Below are 18,719 nucleotides of genomic sequence, written 5' to 3'. Positions count from 1 at the left end.
CTGGTTGACCTATTTTCCAGTTTAGTAATATGTCAATGTGTGTATGTGAGTGTGTGTATGTGGCTTTGTGTGCTTGGTGCGCTTGCTGTTGCTGTCTTGCTCCATCTAACGCTTTGTTTTGGTTTTGCTTTTTGCGTTTCTTTTCGTTTCGTTTTGGTTTTGTAACTCGAAGATTGCATTCGAAGGCAATGGAGCACCGGCAATCGCTGCGCTGCTGACGTCGCAGTCGCTGTCGTTGTTGTTATTGCTGCTTGGGTTTTTCGTAACTGCGTATTTGTTGTAATGCCAGCAACGCTCTGTTGAATACAATTGGTGCTTTGTTATTGTTGTTGTGCCTACATATTTTGCGCTTAGGAATTTTCACTCAAGAAAATGATTAATTGAATTTGTCAGATAACGCATCTTTGCAGTTGGTCGCCCATTTGCCACAATGATCAAAAATGTTCATAATCAGCTTGGATTAAAGAAAATAAATAAATATTAAAGCATATCTTAGAGATTCAATTACCAATACAAATACAGATTAAAATATAATATGTGTGTGAGCATAACCTCCCCCTATGATCCCCAGAACTACTACGCAACGCATTTTGGGCGTCTATCGCAAATGGCGTTCTCAAAAATTCTGCTGGCATGAAATCCACCCCAAACACACACAACAACAACAACAACATCACAAATCTATGCCCCTGTATATATGTGGGTATGTGTATGCATGTATTTGTGTGTACCTATGCTGGCTGATGGATATCGAGAGTGCGTAAGCCCAAAAAAAAAAAACAACAACAAAAAATACGCCAGTCTCATCACTTGCTTCTCCTCCTCCTCCTCCGCTGCCATCCATCGTCGCTGCGCTATGCCTACAGAGGTCATTCCAAAGGCAACAACAATGCCAATAACAGCTACATACAGCCAACATAAAGCAAAACCAACAACAGCAAAGACCCCCCAAAAAAAATCTGAAATACATACGCACAACATAAATACCAACAACAACAACAGCGGCAGCAACAACAGCAGCAGAGGCAGCAACGTCAACAGCAACATAGAATTCATGCCGATGTAAACAAAAGCAGCTGTTATTGGTTGAGCGAGAGAGGGAGAGAGAGCGAGCGAAACCAAGAGAGTAAGATCAGACTCTCCCCCACCCAGGCACACTCACTCACTCATACATACAGCAGAGCGCGCTCTTTAACTGTTAAATTTGTGACGTTGACAGAAAACCGGCCGGCGCTTTTACAGTAAATGCCCTGCAAGCAACAAATCAATAACATTGCTCAGTCGATTTCAGCAACCAGTGGAAAATAAGAATAAAATGTTAAGTTTTACATTGATAAATGTAGCGCATAGATACCATAATAAGCGAGGAAATTAATTAAATAAATAATTCAATTTATTTAGATTACAAAACTGCAATTGATGGCAACTTAATTTTAGTGCAACCGTAGTTAGAGTATTGAAGTGTCGTTGAATGTATTGGAATTGCGACTCATTTATTATGTGGATGAAGTTCTCTGTATTGGCTCTGCGCTCAACAGCTGTTTTCGCAACATTGTTGCTGTGCTGCCAACAACAGCTGTTATTGTGTTGTTGCCAGCGTCTCGCTCTCTCTCTCTCTTTCGCTCACGGTCTGTTGTTGATATGGCACACACATGAACGCACACAGAGGCACAGTTATGCGGCGCTCTGTTGACGTTGTGAAAAATGTTGACAAGTGTTTAACTTTTTGTTAACTGCGTAGTTTTTTTTGGGTTGGGGTTGGTAGAGCAGAGCGACGGAGACAGCGACAGCGACATCGATGTCTACGTCGACATTTGCTGTTATGCTGGCAAACAGACGATGGCGTCATAGACTCACAGTCACAAAGAGTATGAATGTGTGTGTGTGTGCTTTATGTACTGTATATGTGACTGTTATATTGTGATAAGCGAGACTGCGTAGCTACAAATTGGCGATAATTACGCGCTGATGCGGAGGCGGGGGTTGAGAGAAGGGAGTGTCAAATTTAATTAAGCTACATATGTTGTATGTGAATGTATTATATACTATGTATATGTGTTGTATATATTTATGTTTATTCACTGTTAAAAACTAACATTTTGTCTGTTAAGTGAATTTGAGGCCTACGTACATACAAGCATACAAATGCATTTTGTACTGCAAAGATTTCAAGAGCATGCTGTGTTGCTCAAGTATTTTACGTATTATGCTGTGGAAAACACACACACAGCAGCATAGTTTTCCAACAGCAGGTACGCACAACAAGCATATCTATGCATGTTTTGGATGGGTGTGTGTGTGTGTGTGTGAAAGCATAATATAAAACAAACGCAAGCAGCACAGCAACAGCAACAGAGAGAGCGCAGTCTAAAGAGCAAGCGAACGAGAGAGCGACATGAACAGCGAGCATGAGAGAGTTTATGTGTATGTGTGAGTGTGTGTGTGTGTGTATGTTGCTCGCTGCTGCGCCGCCAATGTAACTCGTTGCCGCTCGTTTAGTCTTTGATAGCCAACTCTCGTGTACAGACCGATAAGCGCTTTATTTGCGAGTCGCCAACGTCGTCGTCGTCAACGTAGACGCCAAATAAACCAAAATACAATAAAACAAATATACATATGTATTGGAACAATCAACAAATGCAATTTCAAATGTGAAAATATCAACTTACTGTTGGTTAATAATACAACAACAGCAACACAAAGTATTGGGTAATCCCCAGCAACAACAAAACAAACAACAACAAACAACAAACAAAATAAAAAAGTTCGTGCAGCATCAAAAAAGCGGCAGCAGATTGCATCCATTTTGCTCTCTGACGCTTTGCAAGTGTATGTGAGTGTGTGTTTGTGTGTGTGTGCGTTTCTCAGAGAGAAAGAAAGAAAAACTTTGTCGAGGAAAAAGTGAAACGACCGGCAGCGAAAGCAGCGTGAAAGCAAACCAAGCAATAAATAGAATACGAAAAAAACACAAATCAAACTACATTTCAAATTTGTTGTTTTCGAATTGAAAAACATATCGGTTGCATGTGGCAACAACAACAGCAAAGAGACTGTTTTGGTTTTTTTGTTGTTCATTTCTTTGCGCATTGATTTCGTCGTGGCCAACAAGAGCCAGAGGAAGCAGCCACAAATTGGATTATGCTTAGGCCCAAAGGCAATAACAACACATCAACAACCACAACAACAACGGCAACAAAGCATGTGAAGCTGCCCCAAACGTTCGATGATGCTGCCACCTTGCATCATCAACATCATCTACAACATCGCCTTGCAACCGTCCAAGCCTTGCAACTGCGTCTCGATTACAATCAGCATTTGAATCAACGTGTCACGCTTTGTCTGGAGCTTTATCACAAGAACATTATCAAAAAACTCAGCGAGCTCAACAAAATCAATGTCTACAAATTGAGTTAAACAACAACAAAAATAACAAAAAATAGAAATCGAAATCGAAAAACTGTCGTCAATCAAAACCAAAACTGTGTGCAACAAGTTGTCAAAAGTGCAAGCAACAAAAATAAAAAGCTCAAAGTGCAAATAAAGAAAAGTGTAATAAAAAGTGCAATAAAAAAGCAAATCAAATGAAAAATGAAAAGTGCTAAAGATGCTGGTGCCAAGGCAAATTAAAAAGAAAACTCTGTAGTCGAAGAACAGTGCGGAATAAAAAAACAACAATTTACCCCTAAAAAAGAAAAGCGCTCACGCAACAACAACAACAACAACCTTCCCCTTTTTTTCCAGTAAAAAAAAATAAATAACATAAAAATGTCAACCAGCCGCCGTTTGGCCAAACGCTCAATAATTGGCACCAAAGTCTGTGCTCCGGGTCCGGACGGACTTTGGTATTCGGGCGTCATACAGGACGTTAAGACGCCCACACTAATGTCCGCCGATCCGATGCCGCCGCCCACATTCTTGGCGCCCGGCGATGCGCAATTGAATGCGGATACGCGTTACATAGTTCGCTTCGATTTCAAAACGCAAACGTTGCCCGCTAACGTTAATGCTTCTTCTTCCGTCGTCGTCGCCGGTTCCGAGTCGGTTATTGTCGAGACGCGTCGCGCCGCCGCCGCCGCAGCCGCTGCTGCCAGCGTTCACATTAGTCCGGCTCAGGCATTGCGTCGCAATGCAATGACAAAGGAGTTCCGTGAATCCGATCTGATTGGACCCGGTTTTCGTTCCATAATGAGCATTCAATTGCAGCCGGGACAACGCATCTTTATCACCTACAATGGGCGCGAGCAGAGCGGCGATGTGGTCCAGCATGATGTCAACAAGGATGAGGTCGTTGTCAAGATCACCACAATTGGCAATGAGGTGAGTTTCGAAATATATCTGTAGTAAATATACATTTAATACGTATCTATATGCTTCAAATATCTGTTTATTAGCTATTAGCTTTTTTGCTATTGCAGCCTCCTCGCTCTTACCTTTTGAGGTGGGTGATAATAATAGAGATAATCGGTGTGTCAGTTACGTCAAACATAGCAAGCATTAAAGGAGTATTTCCTATTTAGAAAATGTCAAATTTCGTCATCTAAGTTGTGTTAAAGTTGCAGCCTCTTAGCTCTTACCATGTGTGCTATACGTTAATAGTTTCATTTGCCAGTTAGTCAATTATTACAAATAGCTTTATGTATAAATATAAATAGATAGAATAGGAATTTGTAAAATAAGCGGCTTCCTATCTCTTTCCGATCCAATATCATGTTAAACTTGCAGCCTTCTAGGTTATACCATTTTAGTTTTACATTGATAGTGCAGTCAGTCAATCAGGCTTAACAACTTTATATAGATTAAAGTAGTTATTCTCTGAAGATTTCAGCCTCCCAGCACTTACCGTATAAGTTTAGTCTATCAGTCAACTCATACTATTTTAAATATACATATATGAATTAAAACAGCTAGAGTAGGAACTTTAAATGTCATTAACTATTTGATTTAAAAACTTTGGAGCCTCCTAGCTCTTACCATTTGATCTTTAGGTATTATCGTTTAAGTTTTGTATTAATAGTTTAGTCAGTCAATCCGACTAAATAACTTGATATACAGATGGAAGATGAAAAGGAATTTAAAAATTTGTGTTTTATACAAACTTACAGCCTCCTAGCTCTTACCATTTGAACTATGCGTTCACAAATTACCGTCTACGTCTTCTCGTTTGAGTTTTACATTGATATTCAATCTGAATAACTTTATATATAGAATAAAGAAGTTATAACAGGAATCTTTATTTATGAGTTTTATAAAAACTTGCAGCCTCCTAGCTCTTACCGTTTCAGTTGACTCAATCAGCTCAAACCACTTCATATATATGTAAATATGAATTTAAATAGTTGTAGGAAGAATATAAAATTGTCATTAGTTATTTTATAAAAAAAGTGCAGCCTCCTAGCTCTTACCTTATATAAATTTCTAGTCGTTTTAGGCATAACCCACTATTAGTCTAATTATTTGTCAGTTTTGCATGTGCTTTCAACACAAAAAGATGTATGAACAAAAAAAAAAAATAATAAGAGATTGCGATGCAGTGCATATAAAATAAAATCAAAGCTTTGACTTGCCCCCATTTGTGGCGGTGGGTGGGTGGTTGGCTTTTTTGGTTTCAGTTTGTGTCCACCCACGACACGACAAATGTGCAGCTGGCGGCGTTTTGCTCAAAACTGTGCCAAGGTCAGCCTCAGCCCCAGCCCCAATAGCAGTCGGAATCGCAGTCGCAGCCTCAGAGTTGTATGCTGCTGCACATAAAACTACATGCAATACATATGTAGCTATGTTATGTATCTATGTGTGTGTATCTGTGTGGGGTTGAGCATACATTATGTGCATATGCTTTTTGTGCAGTGCACTGCAATTGCATTGCATTGCTTGGTCACTGGCAAAATTGCTTTTGAGGGTCGCATTTCGCGCTTTTCAGAGTCACGTAACTGGGTTAACTCGGGTGTGCTGTATGTGTGTGTGTGCTGTTGGCCTTCTTCTGCTGCCGTTGCTACTTCTTGAGCTGCCAAATGCCCTGGATGGCCTAAATACAAAAAGCCAACACAATAACTATAATGCGAAGAGCAACGACGACATCTTAAGCTGCAGCCAAACATAAAATTTAATGAATTTTATGCTCACACATTTGACCTGATTTCAGTGTCCTCCATGGTCATTCGGCTGTGATTTATGCATCGAGATCAACGTTGACCGATTTGATTCAATATTTAATAATAAATGTATAATATTATAAATATTTCTACGAAAATCATCGTCAGCTGTGGATTTATAAATAATGCAACCTCCAATTTATGAATCATTTGCAGATCAAAATAACACCAACTTCATGACGCTTGTTCTCGAACACACAATTATTTGATCTTAGAAATAATCGTGTGTTATTTTGTGAACATTCCTGAGACTCAATTGAGTCGATCATCATCGATGAAAAGTCCAAAATAGAAATTTTGTGCTATATTTGGTGGGTTGCTAACCCACTGGTTGCATTTTTGTGGTGTGTGTGTGTGTTTTCAACTCATCATTGCTCACGTTTTTGTGTGTGTAATAATGCTTTTTTTGTGGCGTCTCCAGGCCACAGCCCCAAAAATACAATTACGTCACTCCAAAAGCAAAAGAGCGACCCGCACGATTTCTATGCCAGAGTGAAGCATCATTCGTGGGGGGGTTCAACTTTTATAAGTAGAATTGCTCGATTTCGATGCCCCGATCTACGATGTTCCGATGCTTTGATGCTTCGATGCTTCGTTGTTGATGGCAATGACGATGCCGCGACGATGTCGTAATAGAAATGTTGTTTAGCATTAAATTCGTGCAAGAATTCGATAGACAAATAACAGAAAAAAATAAGCAATGTTCAGGGTTAAATAAACACACAACATACGTGGAAACGTATTTGTATCTTCCTCGCTCTCTTTCTCTCTCTCTCTCTGTCTCTTCTCTGTCTCTCTTTTTGTAGATACACATAACAAGTTCGTTCGTTCAATTTAAATTTCTCACAATTCTAATGCTTGATAGCTAATTATATAGATTATTTTGCCAGACTGGCGCTGATGAACATAGGAATTGTTTTCGCTTAATTGCGTCATAAGTCAGCCAGGAGAAACATATATATAAAAATAGCTGCGGCTTGTAGTTGGATGTCATTGATAGTTAGATAAGCGTACGTACGTACGCTCGCCTGCATGCTACAGATACAAATGTATCTACAGCCGGCCCCTGACTGAGACCGGCAACAAACAGCCTCAAACTGCGTTTTCGAATTCACCTTTTGCGCTCTCTCTTTATCTGTCGCCACATCTTTCTCTCTCTCTCTCAGTTTCGTTTATCTCATTTACTTCCTACACTTGTGATGTTTTTGTTTTTCTTTTAGCTGTTATTATTGTTTTGCAGCCCGCAGCTTTGCAACTAATAATCGCTAAATACTCGTACGTTTTGCAATTGTTGCTGCACTACACTGCACTCTGAGGCGTGTGCTAACAACGAGCTACACAAATGCATAGCTACAGCTACAGATACAGATACAGATACAGATACAGCTACAGATATAGATGTAGATGTAGCTACAGATACCCAGTCTCAATGCCAACTCAGCTGCGCGTATCTGTTCCGTGTGGCTTGTCAATATATCTCAGTTAGTGCTTACATGGGTGTGTGCCTCAAAGAGTGTGTGTGCGTGTGTGTGTGTGTGCTGGGACTCAATGTATCCAACAGATGCGCAACGCTTCGAGCGGACACGCACTATAGTTGTTGTTTTTTTCTATGCTGTATTTGAAAAATATATTTCTCAACTATTTGTTTGACCCTGAGTTCAGCTATTTGAAAGCATAGAACGACGCACAACAAAAACAATAAACAATCGTTACATGAATTTTACAAACTTTTGTGCAGCATAAAATTGAAACTTTGTATCTTTAAAAAGTATTTAATATATTTGTATTTCTTCAAAGTAGAAATGCGTTTCAGTTTTCGCTTAATAGATTTTTATTTCTTCAACCAAGAAATACTTTTAAGTTAATGCGATTGTCGCTAAATCGTTTCACTTTAAACAATTTAAAATTTACTAATGTTTTTTCTACACTATTTTCTACAAAATGTTATACTTTTTTCTACTTTATTTTATATGTTACTTGTTACTTAAAAAGTATTTAATAGATTTGTTATTCTTTAAAGTATAAAGTATATAGTTTTAGTATAATACACTTTTATTTCTTTAAGCAAGAAATACTTTTCAGTTAATGCGATTGTCCCTAGATCGTTTCATTTTAAACAATTTAAAATTAAGTAATGTTTTTTCTACTCTATTTTCTACAAAATTTTATACTTTTTTTTTTACTTTTTCTACTTTATTTTATACTCAGTTCACTTTGAAAACTTGCGTTAATAGTACAATCAATATGCCTTTAAATGTTGAATACTGAACACTGAATGCTCAATGTCAGTTTCATTTGAGCCCTTACAAGTCGCTTATGACCTCATCAAGCGCTAGTCAATAATTTACACAAAACACACCCAAAAAAAAACGGAGAAAAAAGCAGAAAAAAACAGAAAACAAAACAACGAAATGTGACCTGATGTGCAGAGAGTCAAAAAGCTAAATCGAAGCTTTATGTTTATTTTGTAGCTATAGCTATATAGCGATTGCCGCTCATCGTAAGTCAATCAACAATTGGTTTCGTAATCGTAATACAAACTTCCACGATGAACTCAACGAGAGAGAGAGAGAGAGAGAGAGAGAGAGAGAGAGAGAGAGAGAGAGAGAGAGAGAGAGAGAGAGGGGGAGAATCAGCAGCAAAGAAAAGACAAAAAATATATAGAAAAGTTGTATCTGTATCTGAGTAAATGTATCTGTATCTATGCTTGTCCTCGCATGTGATGCTCACGTGTGTTTTATACTTTGTGTGTGTGTGTTTTTTTTTTTGGCTGCCAGTTCGAGCCAGTTTCATATTTTATACAATGATCCATTGTTGTTTAGCTTGTTGTAAAAATGTGGAAAACGCAGTCGACAGCAACAACAAAATATGTACGATATTTTGAATTTGAATTTGAATTCGACTTGAGCAACAGCCTTTTGTTTATGGCGAGTAAACACACACACAAACACACAAATACACTTATACACTCCCCAACTAGTTTGGCCGGCTCTCTATGAGTGTGTATGTGTGTGTGTGTGTGACGGAAACGTGAGGCAATTTATTCTAAGGTTATTTGTGAACGAGAAACTTGTTGCTCGCATTTTCATTTCAATTACGATGACGTATACGCCGCGTCAGCCGCCTAATTACCAGCCAATGAATCAGTCCAGGAGTCGTATATAATTTGCCAGCCTAATATAATTAAAGGGCAACGCACAACAAACACAATACGAGTATACTAAGCTCAACTGTCTGGGAAAATGTCAGGCGCCATTTATCAAGTTTATTTTTGTATTTCTTCCTTTTTTCTTTTCCCCTTACTTTATAAGTGCGTTAACTGCGGTTACTTTAACTGGACTCCCTCGAGATTTTTTGTTGTTGTTTTGTTTACTCACACTTCCGCAGTCTCGTTGTGTATTTAAAAGTACATTTATTTTAATGACATTGAAACACACGCAACTTGCTCTCTGACATAGTTTCTCATGTGTGTCTTCGTTCCCAAAAAAAACTGCCAATTTTTGGTATGATTCGCTTTCAATTCTTACTTTACTTTCATTCGTCATTTGTCTTGCAATTAGTTTCTGTATTTCTCTCTCTTTCTTTCGACCCATTTTGGTCGTAAATTAAAAGTATTTGGGAGAGAATATAAAGTGCAGTCGCGCACTTTGAGCGCGTTTTAAAATTAATGGAGCCAACGCATTTCATTTCATTTTGTGTATTTCTGTACGAGTATTTTTTCATCAGTCGAAAAGCATTGCACGAACAAAAAAAAATATATAAACTGTTGACCATGTCATTGGCAATGGCACTGACAACGCTCTGACTTCACTGTCAGCTGACAGAAACGCTGCAAAAAAATAAACAGTTTATATGTTGACCCAAAAGAAAGTGAAAAATGCTTTTAACTGTAGTTTAACAAGTTCTGTGAGGTTGGTAAAGGTTGCCAGAGCTGTTTGTCAGCTGCAGGCAGCCAACTCTCAACTCTCAAGCTCAAGGAAATTGTATTTATATTTATAAATTGCAAACCAAGTGAAAGGGCGCTCCAAGGATTTGAGTCTTTTGGAAAGTAGGAAATCCTTTCACTTTTCCCTTAAAACTTGATAATTTAATAATCGTTAAGCTACATTTGAAAATATGTTAAAAGCTTCAATTTATCAATATATGTTAGGTATTTATCTGTGTACGATTTATCAGTCATTCAATTCAAGCGGCGCTTTGACGTTGATCAAAAACCATTTCAAATTGACCCACATACCAAGGTGCCACACACACACACACACACACTTCTCTCTTTTGTCAGGTGTGCATTTGTGTGTTGTTGCTTTTAAGGCCGCTATAAAGCGGCAAAAGCCAAACCATTAAAGCCCGCTACAACCAAATCCCCCCTTCAAAAGCTGCCTGCAGTTTTTTGTTTCTGTTTTTTTACATTTTGTATTTTTTGAAAGTCGTTTAGATTTTGGTTTTTCGACTATTTCAGTTTTTTGTTGTTGTTTTTTTTGGCTCACCTTCAGTTTCAGTTGTATTTTTTTTGGACTCCCTTTTGGCTTTAGAATAAAGCCACGTCTCACCTCTCCCTTAACACACACACAGATTGTTAACAAAACAAGTTTGCTTTTTGAGGAAGCGACTGATGTTGTCTTTGTTTCTTTCGTTTTTTTTTTTTTTGCTAAAGAACAACATGAGATCCACTGTTGTACATTACAAAATGAGTCATTTGTCACTTTTGCTGGCCATAACTGGGCATTTGGGTCGACAGCAAAAAAAGAAAAAGAAATGATATCTATACAAAACGATATTTGAACTGGCAACATTCTTCAGACTTTTCGTCACACGATGACATCTGTAAATGGAGACAAGTTCAACAAACAATTAAGCGGGCCGCAAAATGTCGTTCAACCTGAGGCAGTGATAAAGTGAAATATATATTATATGTATACATAGAAAGAAAAGGTCAAAAATTGAGAAAGAATTTCCAGTCACATCAAATAAAATAAATGCCAAATACCATACGATACTTTCTGTTTGCATTCTGAGCGCAGTTTGTTCAATTATTTATGATACCAAGTACTGATACTTCACTGTCTCTAATTTATCGTTTCCAATTAGAGCACGCGGTTTTTGTTGTTGGTTTTTTGAGGCGGTATTTTGCTCAAGTCGAAGTCGGAGACGTTCCTCTACCTGCTGCTGCTGGATTGGGCCACAAGGTTGATTAGTCATTAGAGTGCAGCAAAATGTGGACGACCCAAAACCCGACCCAGAGTCGACCCCGAATCGACCTGGACATAAACAAGGGTTCACTGCGGAGTTCAAGTGACCTGCCAGCCTGTCATTTTTTTCGACAAAAAAAATAACTAAAAACAAAAAAAAAACGAAGACGACAACGACGAGTGGAAAAAAAGGCAAACAACACGCAGGCCGAACAAAAAAAAAAATCAGCCAAAAAATGTTTGCCGCTATCATAAAACCATAGCAATGCAGCAGGCGAAACAAGCGAATCCCCGAGACCCCGAGTCAGGTCGTTAGCCAGGCCAAACAGCAGGCAGTCCAACACACACAAACACACACACTTTCAGTGAGTTGTAGTTATATCCCGAGACAGGATTGCCAAACGCTTAAGCGAGGCATGGCAATGGAAATGGAAATGGGAAACTGAATCGGGAACAGCAAATGAGACGGGAACGAACACGTTTCGGGTTGCCATTTGGTATTGGTTTTTCTTTTATTTATGAAGAAGTAGGGACCGTTGCCGTTGAGACATTTTCACACAAAGTGCGCGGCAAATGCCTCATAAACGCGCAGATTGAATAGATTATTGGCAGCAGGCGTAACTGCTGACTAAGCATGTGGCCAACATCAGAAGAGATAATTCAAAGGTGCGTTGCAAAAAATTGCAATGAAAACAAAAAAATAAAAAATATATTTCCTTTATAAGAATTAGCGAAAAAAAGGGCAACTTAAAAACACAAAAGTTGGTTTAAGTACTTCCAATTAATATACTTAAAAACTTAAACTTCTACTTCTAATTAAAATTCTTTATTGGAATAATAAAATCTAAACAATACAAATTAATTTAAAGAAGGATTATAATAAATGAATTGTCTGAAAATAAAGTATATACAAAAATCACATTATAAATATAAAATTCAAAGCACTTTTTTTTAATTTTTGGGTATTTCTTTTCAAAATCAATGTAAAAAATGCCCAAGGGGGAAATTCTATGAATCGGGGGAATTCCCTAAAGTATTGACAACTTTTTGTGCTTTAAGCTTTTTGTTTTTCCTATCTATTAAAGTAGCTGATTCACTATTGCTTACTGTGTTTATTGCTTGTATTAAAATTAATGTTGTTTACATGTTAAATTCAAACAAATTATAATGCATTATAAATGCTTGGCAATTTAATGTTTGAATATTTGAGTGAAAATAATTATTATATACATTTTATTATATTAGTTGACATTCCTCTTTCCGGAAGTCTCTTTGAAAAGCATTTGCGGCTTTTTGTTGTTGTTGTTGTTGCTGTTGTGGGGGAAACAGTTAAAATACCTTAAAAACCACTTGATAAAGAGACCAACAAGTCTCAATCAAATTTAACGCTCCAACTCACGCTGTTTTGTTGTGTGCGTCTTTTTCTTTTATCATCTGCGCAGATTTTGTATTTTTTTTGTATTTTACGCTCAAACAAAAATGTAGGTTAAATAGTTTTTTTTTCTCTTCTTTTTTCTGCGTTGGCCTTTGTTCGGCTTTTTTGCGTATAAAATTATGACTTAATTTAAAAGTGAAAGCGTTGCTTGAGCTTGATGCGTAGCTAAAACGTTATTAGGTAATGCTCGAGTTTCTACGACGCAAAGCTTTAAGCGACTTCAAAAGCTTTAAGGAACTTTGCTGCGCAATATGTAGAGAGAGTGAGTGAGGGAGAAGGAGTACAAAGTACAGTGTAATCTGAAATGCAGGACAAAGTTAGTTTGCTACCCACTCTCCACCGAAAAAAAGAGACACAGTCTATATCAAAGTAATCAAGTTGCCAAGCGAACGCACACAAACGCAAACACACGCATACGCTCTCAGTTACAGACGAAGAGATGGGGAAGGGGGGAGCTGACAGTGCTGGGTCGTGTGCGTGCCACAGAACGTAAACAAAAACACGAATGTAAAGAAGAAGCGGAAAGTGCGAGATAAACAGAAAACAGCTGTACACACCATGAAAGCGAGCCCAAGCAAAGAGCGACAGAGATGCCGTACGCAATGTGGAGGCGAGAGCAGCGCAGTTGCTGTTGTCGTTGTTGTTGTCTCCCGCAGAAACCCGTTTGAGTAACGAAGAAGAGGACAAAAAAAAATATAAAATAAACGGAGCCACAGCGACAGTTACGCACTTTACGCACGCTCTGAGCTGATTGTCAGCTTGTTTGCTGCCTCTGTGTGTGTGTGAGTGTGTGTGAGTGTGTCTTGATATTTTTGCCTTTGCCTTTGAAGAAAAACCGGCTCGCTCTCTTGCTCTTGCTCTCTCACTCGCTTGGTGCCTGGAGTTTGGGTTTTGTGTGGCGGAAATACGCAGCAGCGTTGACCGCCCGCTGACACACACACACTCAGACACACACACAGAGAGACACACGCACACACTTGAGTAGACGTATTTAACAAAGAAGAAGCCACGCATGAAAATTGCTTTTCATGTTGGCAGCGCACAGCGAAAAATCGTACAGAGAAAAAAAGAGACAGAGTGAGAGAGAAGATATCAACGTCAGCAACGTCGCGACGCGGCAACGTCATCGACATTGTTATTTGTGCTTTGTTGGGGCAACCCTGGCAGCATAATCAAACACCCCCACAACTCTACTTCTCGCTGTCGCTGTCTCTGTCTCACTCCACCCTTGATTTGCTGCCCCACCCTTAACTTGATTTTGCTCCACTGTTGTTTTCATCTTCTGCTGCTGCTTCTTCTTCTTCTATACAATTTTTGTGTTCTTTTTTTTTGTTCATAATGTTGCGGCCATTGTCACTTTGGGGCAGCGGCGTCTGGGGCAACCAAAAATAACTGTTTCCGGTATTTGGGTCACATGAAATTTAATCAAATTAAAATGTTCGACAGCAGCAGAGGCAAAAAAAAGGGGCCAAAGTTGGTGGAAAGAGGGCACAACAATTGTTTGATGTGCAGTTGTGCGTGTGTGTGTGTGTGTGTGTGTGTGTGTGTGTGGCAGGCAAATGCATTGCAACAGTTGCTGCTGCCCCGAGGCAACCAATTTGATTATAATTTGAAGTGGATGTGAAACTGCAACAGTTTTGCTGCTGCTGCAAGCTGCTGTTGATTTCAACAGATTTGTGTGAAGCAGTTGACAGTGGCAACTTACTCCACAAGCGTTGCTGCTCCCCCAGGGGGAATCAACAACAGCAGCGGCAGCAGCAGCTCAAGTATCCGACACATATCAAATCGTGAAATCCCCAACGACGCAGTGCGATTGTAAATCTCGTATGCTTATCGTATATGGCTTATCACAGCTGCTGCTTCGAATTTGTTCGAGAGCGAACTCCAACTCAACTCAAAACTCAAAATCACTTGCGAGTGGAAAGCGATTTCACTGCACACACACACACACACACACACACTCACACACATACTCTGCACAAATGTGCGCGATAATTGAATAAGCTGCTGCAGCGATAACTTTATGATAATGTCTTGATTATGCTCTCCACACTTCACTCTCCGCTTTGCCAGATTAGCTTCTTTCATCAACATTGTTGTTTATCAATAACTCAATTGATTGTGTTGCGCAAAAAGTCTGTTTTGAGTGAAAACCGTGGCAAGGCAAAAGAAAATTCCACAGATTAGCTTGAAAATATGCGTGGAATTAAGTGCATCTGGACTTGAAAGAAGAACCGCTTTTGAAGCTCAGCATAAGCTTCAATATATTGGTAATTTTATGGATATGTGTTAACACAGAATGTGCGGAAAATATATTAATAAATTTATGGCTTTGTAGCGGAAAGCATCTTTTTATTGCTATTTAATTTTCAAAGAAATTAAATTCAACAATAGCCATGAATTTCATTATTAAATCAATGAAAATATCGTTTATTGAACTAAATTGCTTTTCAAAATACAATCAATATGTTTAATCTTTTTTTTTTAAGTATTTAAAATAAAATACAAAATTTCATAGCCATAAAATTGTCGTTAAGATACATTTGTCATTTGTATGTATATAAAAACAGTTGATAAAATATATATATTATTGAAAATTAAATCTTTAAGCTTAAATCGGAATTCTAAATAAATAAAATATTCGTTTGTCTAGCAGAATTTGTAAACGTCCAAAATTAATTCATATTACATTCTCGTATTCTTAAAAATTTGACAATTTGAACATAAAATCGACATTTTAAAATAAGTTAATCCAAATAACATTTTATTTATAGCCTTAAAATCAAATTAATAAATATGTTTTATAATCAAATTTGTTTGACACAAGAAAAATTTCATATATACTTTCTTACATTTTTTAAGATCAATAAAATATGTATGACAACAAGTAAAACTTTAGTTTTGTTTTATTTTAAATCTGTTTTCAAATTAAATTAATTCAAATAACATTTTATTTACAGCTTTAAATTCAAATTAATGCAAATTTTTTAAAATCAAATTTATTTAACATAAGAAATTTAATAAAAATTTTTCATAAATACTTTTTTAAATTTTTTAAGATCAATAAAATATGTGTGACAAAAAGTAAAAATTTAGTTTCATTTTTTAATTCAATTGTTTTTAAGCTTCAATTAACACTTAATGTGTGTTTAGAAGAGATCTGCTTTAAGAATGAATGATCATTTTTTTTTTAATTTGAATAAAAATTAAAAAAGACAGCTGCTAAAAATAACATGTTACTCCAATCAAAGAGTTTTTCCAAATGTTTTCCAAGTCGAACGCGAACTTTTCGATAAATTCCTTTGGCAGTTTGGAAAATGTTTGAAGATACTTTTTATCTAATGTAAACACACACTCACACACATACACAAATACACACTCGCACACACACTTTCTCCTGCTGTGGATGCTGCGCGCCCTAGAAATGACTATGAAAGCGTATTTCTATCAATGTGTCCATTAGTTTTGCCGGCCGGGTCGAAAGCCCTAAAAAAAAAGACGATGCCGAAAGCAGAAAAGATACTTCTGCGATATCGAGATGATGGTGTGAGCGAGATACAACTAGTATTACTACTAAAAACAAAATGGCAGTCGCCCAAGCTGTTCATTGAAAATAATCAAGAAGAAGAAGCAGCGCCACAAGCAGAAATTGAGGAGGTGGAGGGCGAAAAACTACGACGCAATATGGCCGCCATTTTGTTTTTGTGTGTGCGTATTTGTTTCTGGTTGTTGTTGTTGTTGTTTCGTGCCCCGTTATGTTGAGTTTGTTCGCGTTTTCGGCGTCTATATATTTCGATTTTTGTTTTGTTTATTTCGCTTTTCTCAGCTTTTTTCTCAGTTTCGTATCAATTTCGAGCTTCCTTGGCGCGTTTTTTTCGCTGCCACTGTTGCTTCTTCTTCTTCCCTTGCGTAGGCGGCGACGTCATCACGCATTTTTACGCATCGCCCGCTCTCCTTCTCTCTCTCTGTCTATTTTCGTTTTTATTTACATTTCGAAAGCGCTACAAAAAAAAAAACGACCAAGAAAAAAACGCTTTCAAGACTGTGTGAAACGCTTTCGATGCCAATCATGCGTAAATTACGCGATTAAATTAAGTTTTACGGCGCAGCATGCAAAAAACAAAAAAAAAAATATATAGACAAAAGCAGCCGCTTCTCAGTCTCAGTCTCATTCTCAGCCTTAGCTTTAGCTTTGCAAGTTTTGCCACCTTCCGCAGTTTTTTTTCTTGCGCCCTTTTTGCCATATTTCTTTGGAGGGGTCCAGTGGGCGTGTCGGCTTTTGTGGGCGTTGGCGCTGCTTCCGTTTTAATGGCATCTGGTACGCAATCTTGTGTTGTGTTGCGTTGTGTTCTATTTTGTCGTCATCGCACGCTGCGTATACGTAATGTGAGTAAGTTGAGTTCGTCTGGCCGTTTGTCTTACCAACTCTACGTTTTGTTTGTTTGTTTGCTTACGTAGCATTATTTCCTTTAAGGCATTCAGCATTTATCAGGCGACTCCCTGTGTGTTGGCTAAGCCGCCTTTTTACACATTTACCCGGAAAGAAAAACCTTTTCAATTTTATTTGACTCATTTTCGTATTCGCTTTTCATGCCACATTTCTTGCTCTCTCAGTGTAGTCTCATATTTATGGCTTCCCACTTATTTGCTCGCTTTGCCGGCCTTCTCATCCCCTCTTCCCTGCTTCCCTCTTCCCATTCCCTCTTCACACTCTCGCGCCCAGCTCATTGCCAAACAGCTGTGGGTTTCATTAGCAGCCTGGCCATTATCACATTGCTCCAAAAAAGAGGCGTGGGCGTAAAACTGCTGGAGTATTGGGCGTGTTTTTTTCTCTCTCTCTCTCTTGTTGTTGTTGTTGTTGTTGGCAGCAGCATGTGGGCGTCTTTGTACGACGTCATAATGTAAATATAGCATATAGCATACTACACACTCTCTTAGCGTTCATTCATTCATTCATTCCGTTGTCCTCACGCAGCTTCTTCTCTGTGTCGATGACGTAGAAAACGAAAAAGTGTTTATCCAACAAATTTTAGGGAAATCAATGCAAAATTCTTGAAATTCCTTTGCGTACGTGTTTTCAAATTCAATTTTACTTATATATCTACGTATTTTTTTTTTTGCGCTAAGTTATGTTTGTTGTCTGAGTTGAACTTTGGCAAACAATTTTTGTAGAACGCAATGAAATTGCTTAACATTTTCATTGGCATTTTGCTTGACATTTTTGTCGATTACAATGAACGCTCGTAAAATTTTATCGCCACTAATAAAATTTAATTGAAACAGGAAACTCTCGCATAAATTTCACCAGCTCAAAGAGAGCGAGAGGAGGTTGAGTGTCGCTTTGCTAGAAGATTTTCAATGCAATGAAAAGAAATCTTTGACAGGGGTTGCGACCCACAAAAAGAGGGTTGTTGCAGAGGAGTTAAGGAGTAGTTTATGCGCATCGGAAATGCAATTGGATATGGTCAATATATCGAACTACTTACGACGACGTTCTTAAGTTGCTAAATGCGTATTCGCATTGATTACTTAGAGGTTTGAAGACCCTCATCAGCATCATTATGATGTGGAGGTTGCGCCTGCGTCGTCATTCTCTAGAATAGCGTATTAATCACACCAAAAGAAATACCGTCGTGTCCCCTCAGGAGGGGTTTTGATCTTGTCACAACGATGCGTCACTTTTCCATATAATATTATGCAAAATAATCTTGAAATTCAACGAGAGAGAGAATAACCCAAAAAGAGAGAGAGAAACGTTGTCTCCCGGCGTTTTTTTGTGTGTGTATTTTTTGTGTTGTTGTTGTGTGTTGTTTATACGCCCATTTGGGTTATTCAACTTTCGGGAACGACCGCGAGTCGAGTCGAGCCGTTGATCCCGTTTGACTCTTCCAAAACTGTTTGGGTTGTATTCGTTTTTTTCTTCTCTTCTTTTCTGTCGCTCTCCCG

The 18,719-nt window shown here is 38.2% G+C and overlaps 2 protein-coding genes and 1 long non-coding RNA gene across 3 annotated transcripts in view; 2 read left to right on the top strand and 1 right to left on the bottom strand.

The window, feature by feature from the left end:
* The window catches only part of LOC117574603 (uncharacterized), a 67,855-nt gene that overhangs the window by 40,712 nt on the left and 8,424 nt on the right, over positions 1-18,719 (bottom strand). The gene's annotated exons all lie outside the window — the stretch shown is intronic.
* Positions 2,514-3,538, top strand: LOC117574045 (uncharacterized). The gene has a single exon (XM_034257647.2). It carries the CDS (start codon positions 3,139-3,141, stop codon positions 3,412-3,414), a length of 276 nt encoding a protein of 91 aa, XP_034113538.1. The 5' UTR covers positions 2,514-3,138; the 3' UTR covers positions 3,415-3,538.
* Positions 3,752-18,719, top strand: part of LOC117574041 (transcription factor mef2A) — a 147,118-nt gene continuing 132,150 nt past the window's right edge. The window contains 1 exon segment of the mRNA XM_034257641.2: positions 3,752-4,317. Coding sequence (XP_034113532.2) covers positions 3,766-4,317 — 552 coding nt within the window. The 5' untranslated portion in view covers positions 3,752-3,765.

Source organism: Drosophila albomicans, chromosome 2R, assembly GCF_009650485.2.
Source record: "Drosophila albomicans strain 15112-1751.03 chromosome 2R, ASM965048v2, whole genome shotgun sequence".
NCBI lineage: Eukaryota > Metazoa > Arthropoda > Insecta > Diptera > Drosophilidae > Drosophila > Drosophila albomicans.
This window is presented reverse-complemented; position numbering and strand designations above follow the sequence as displayed.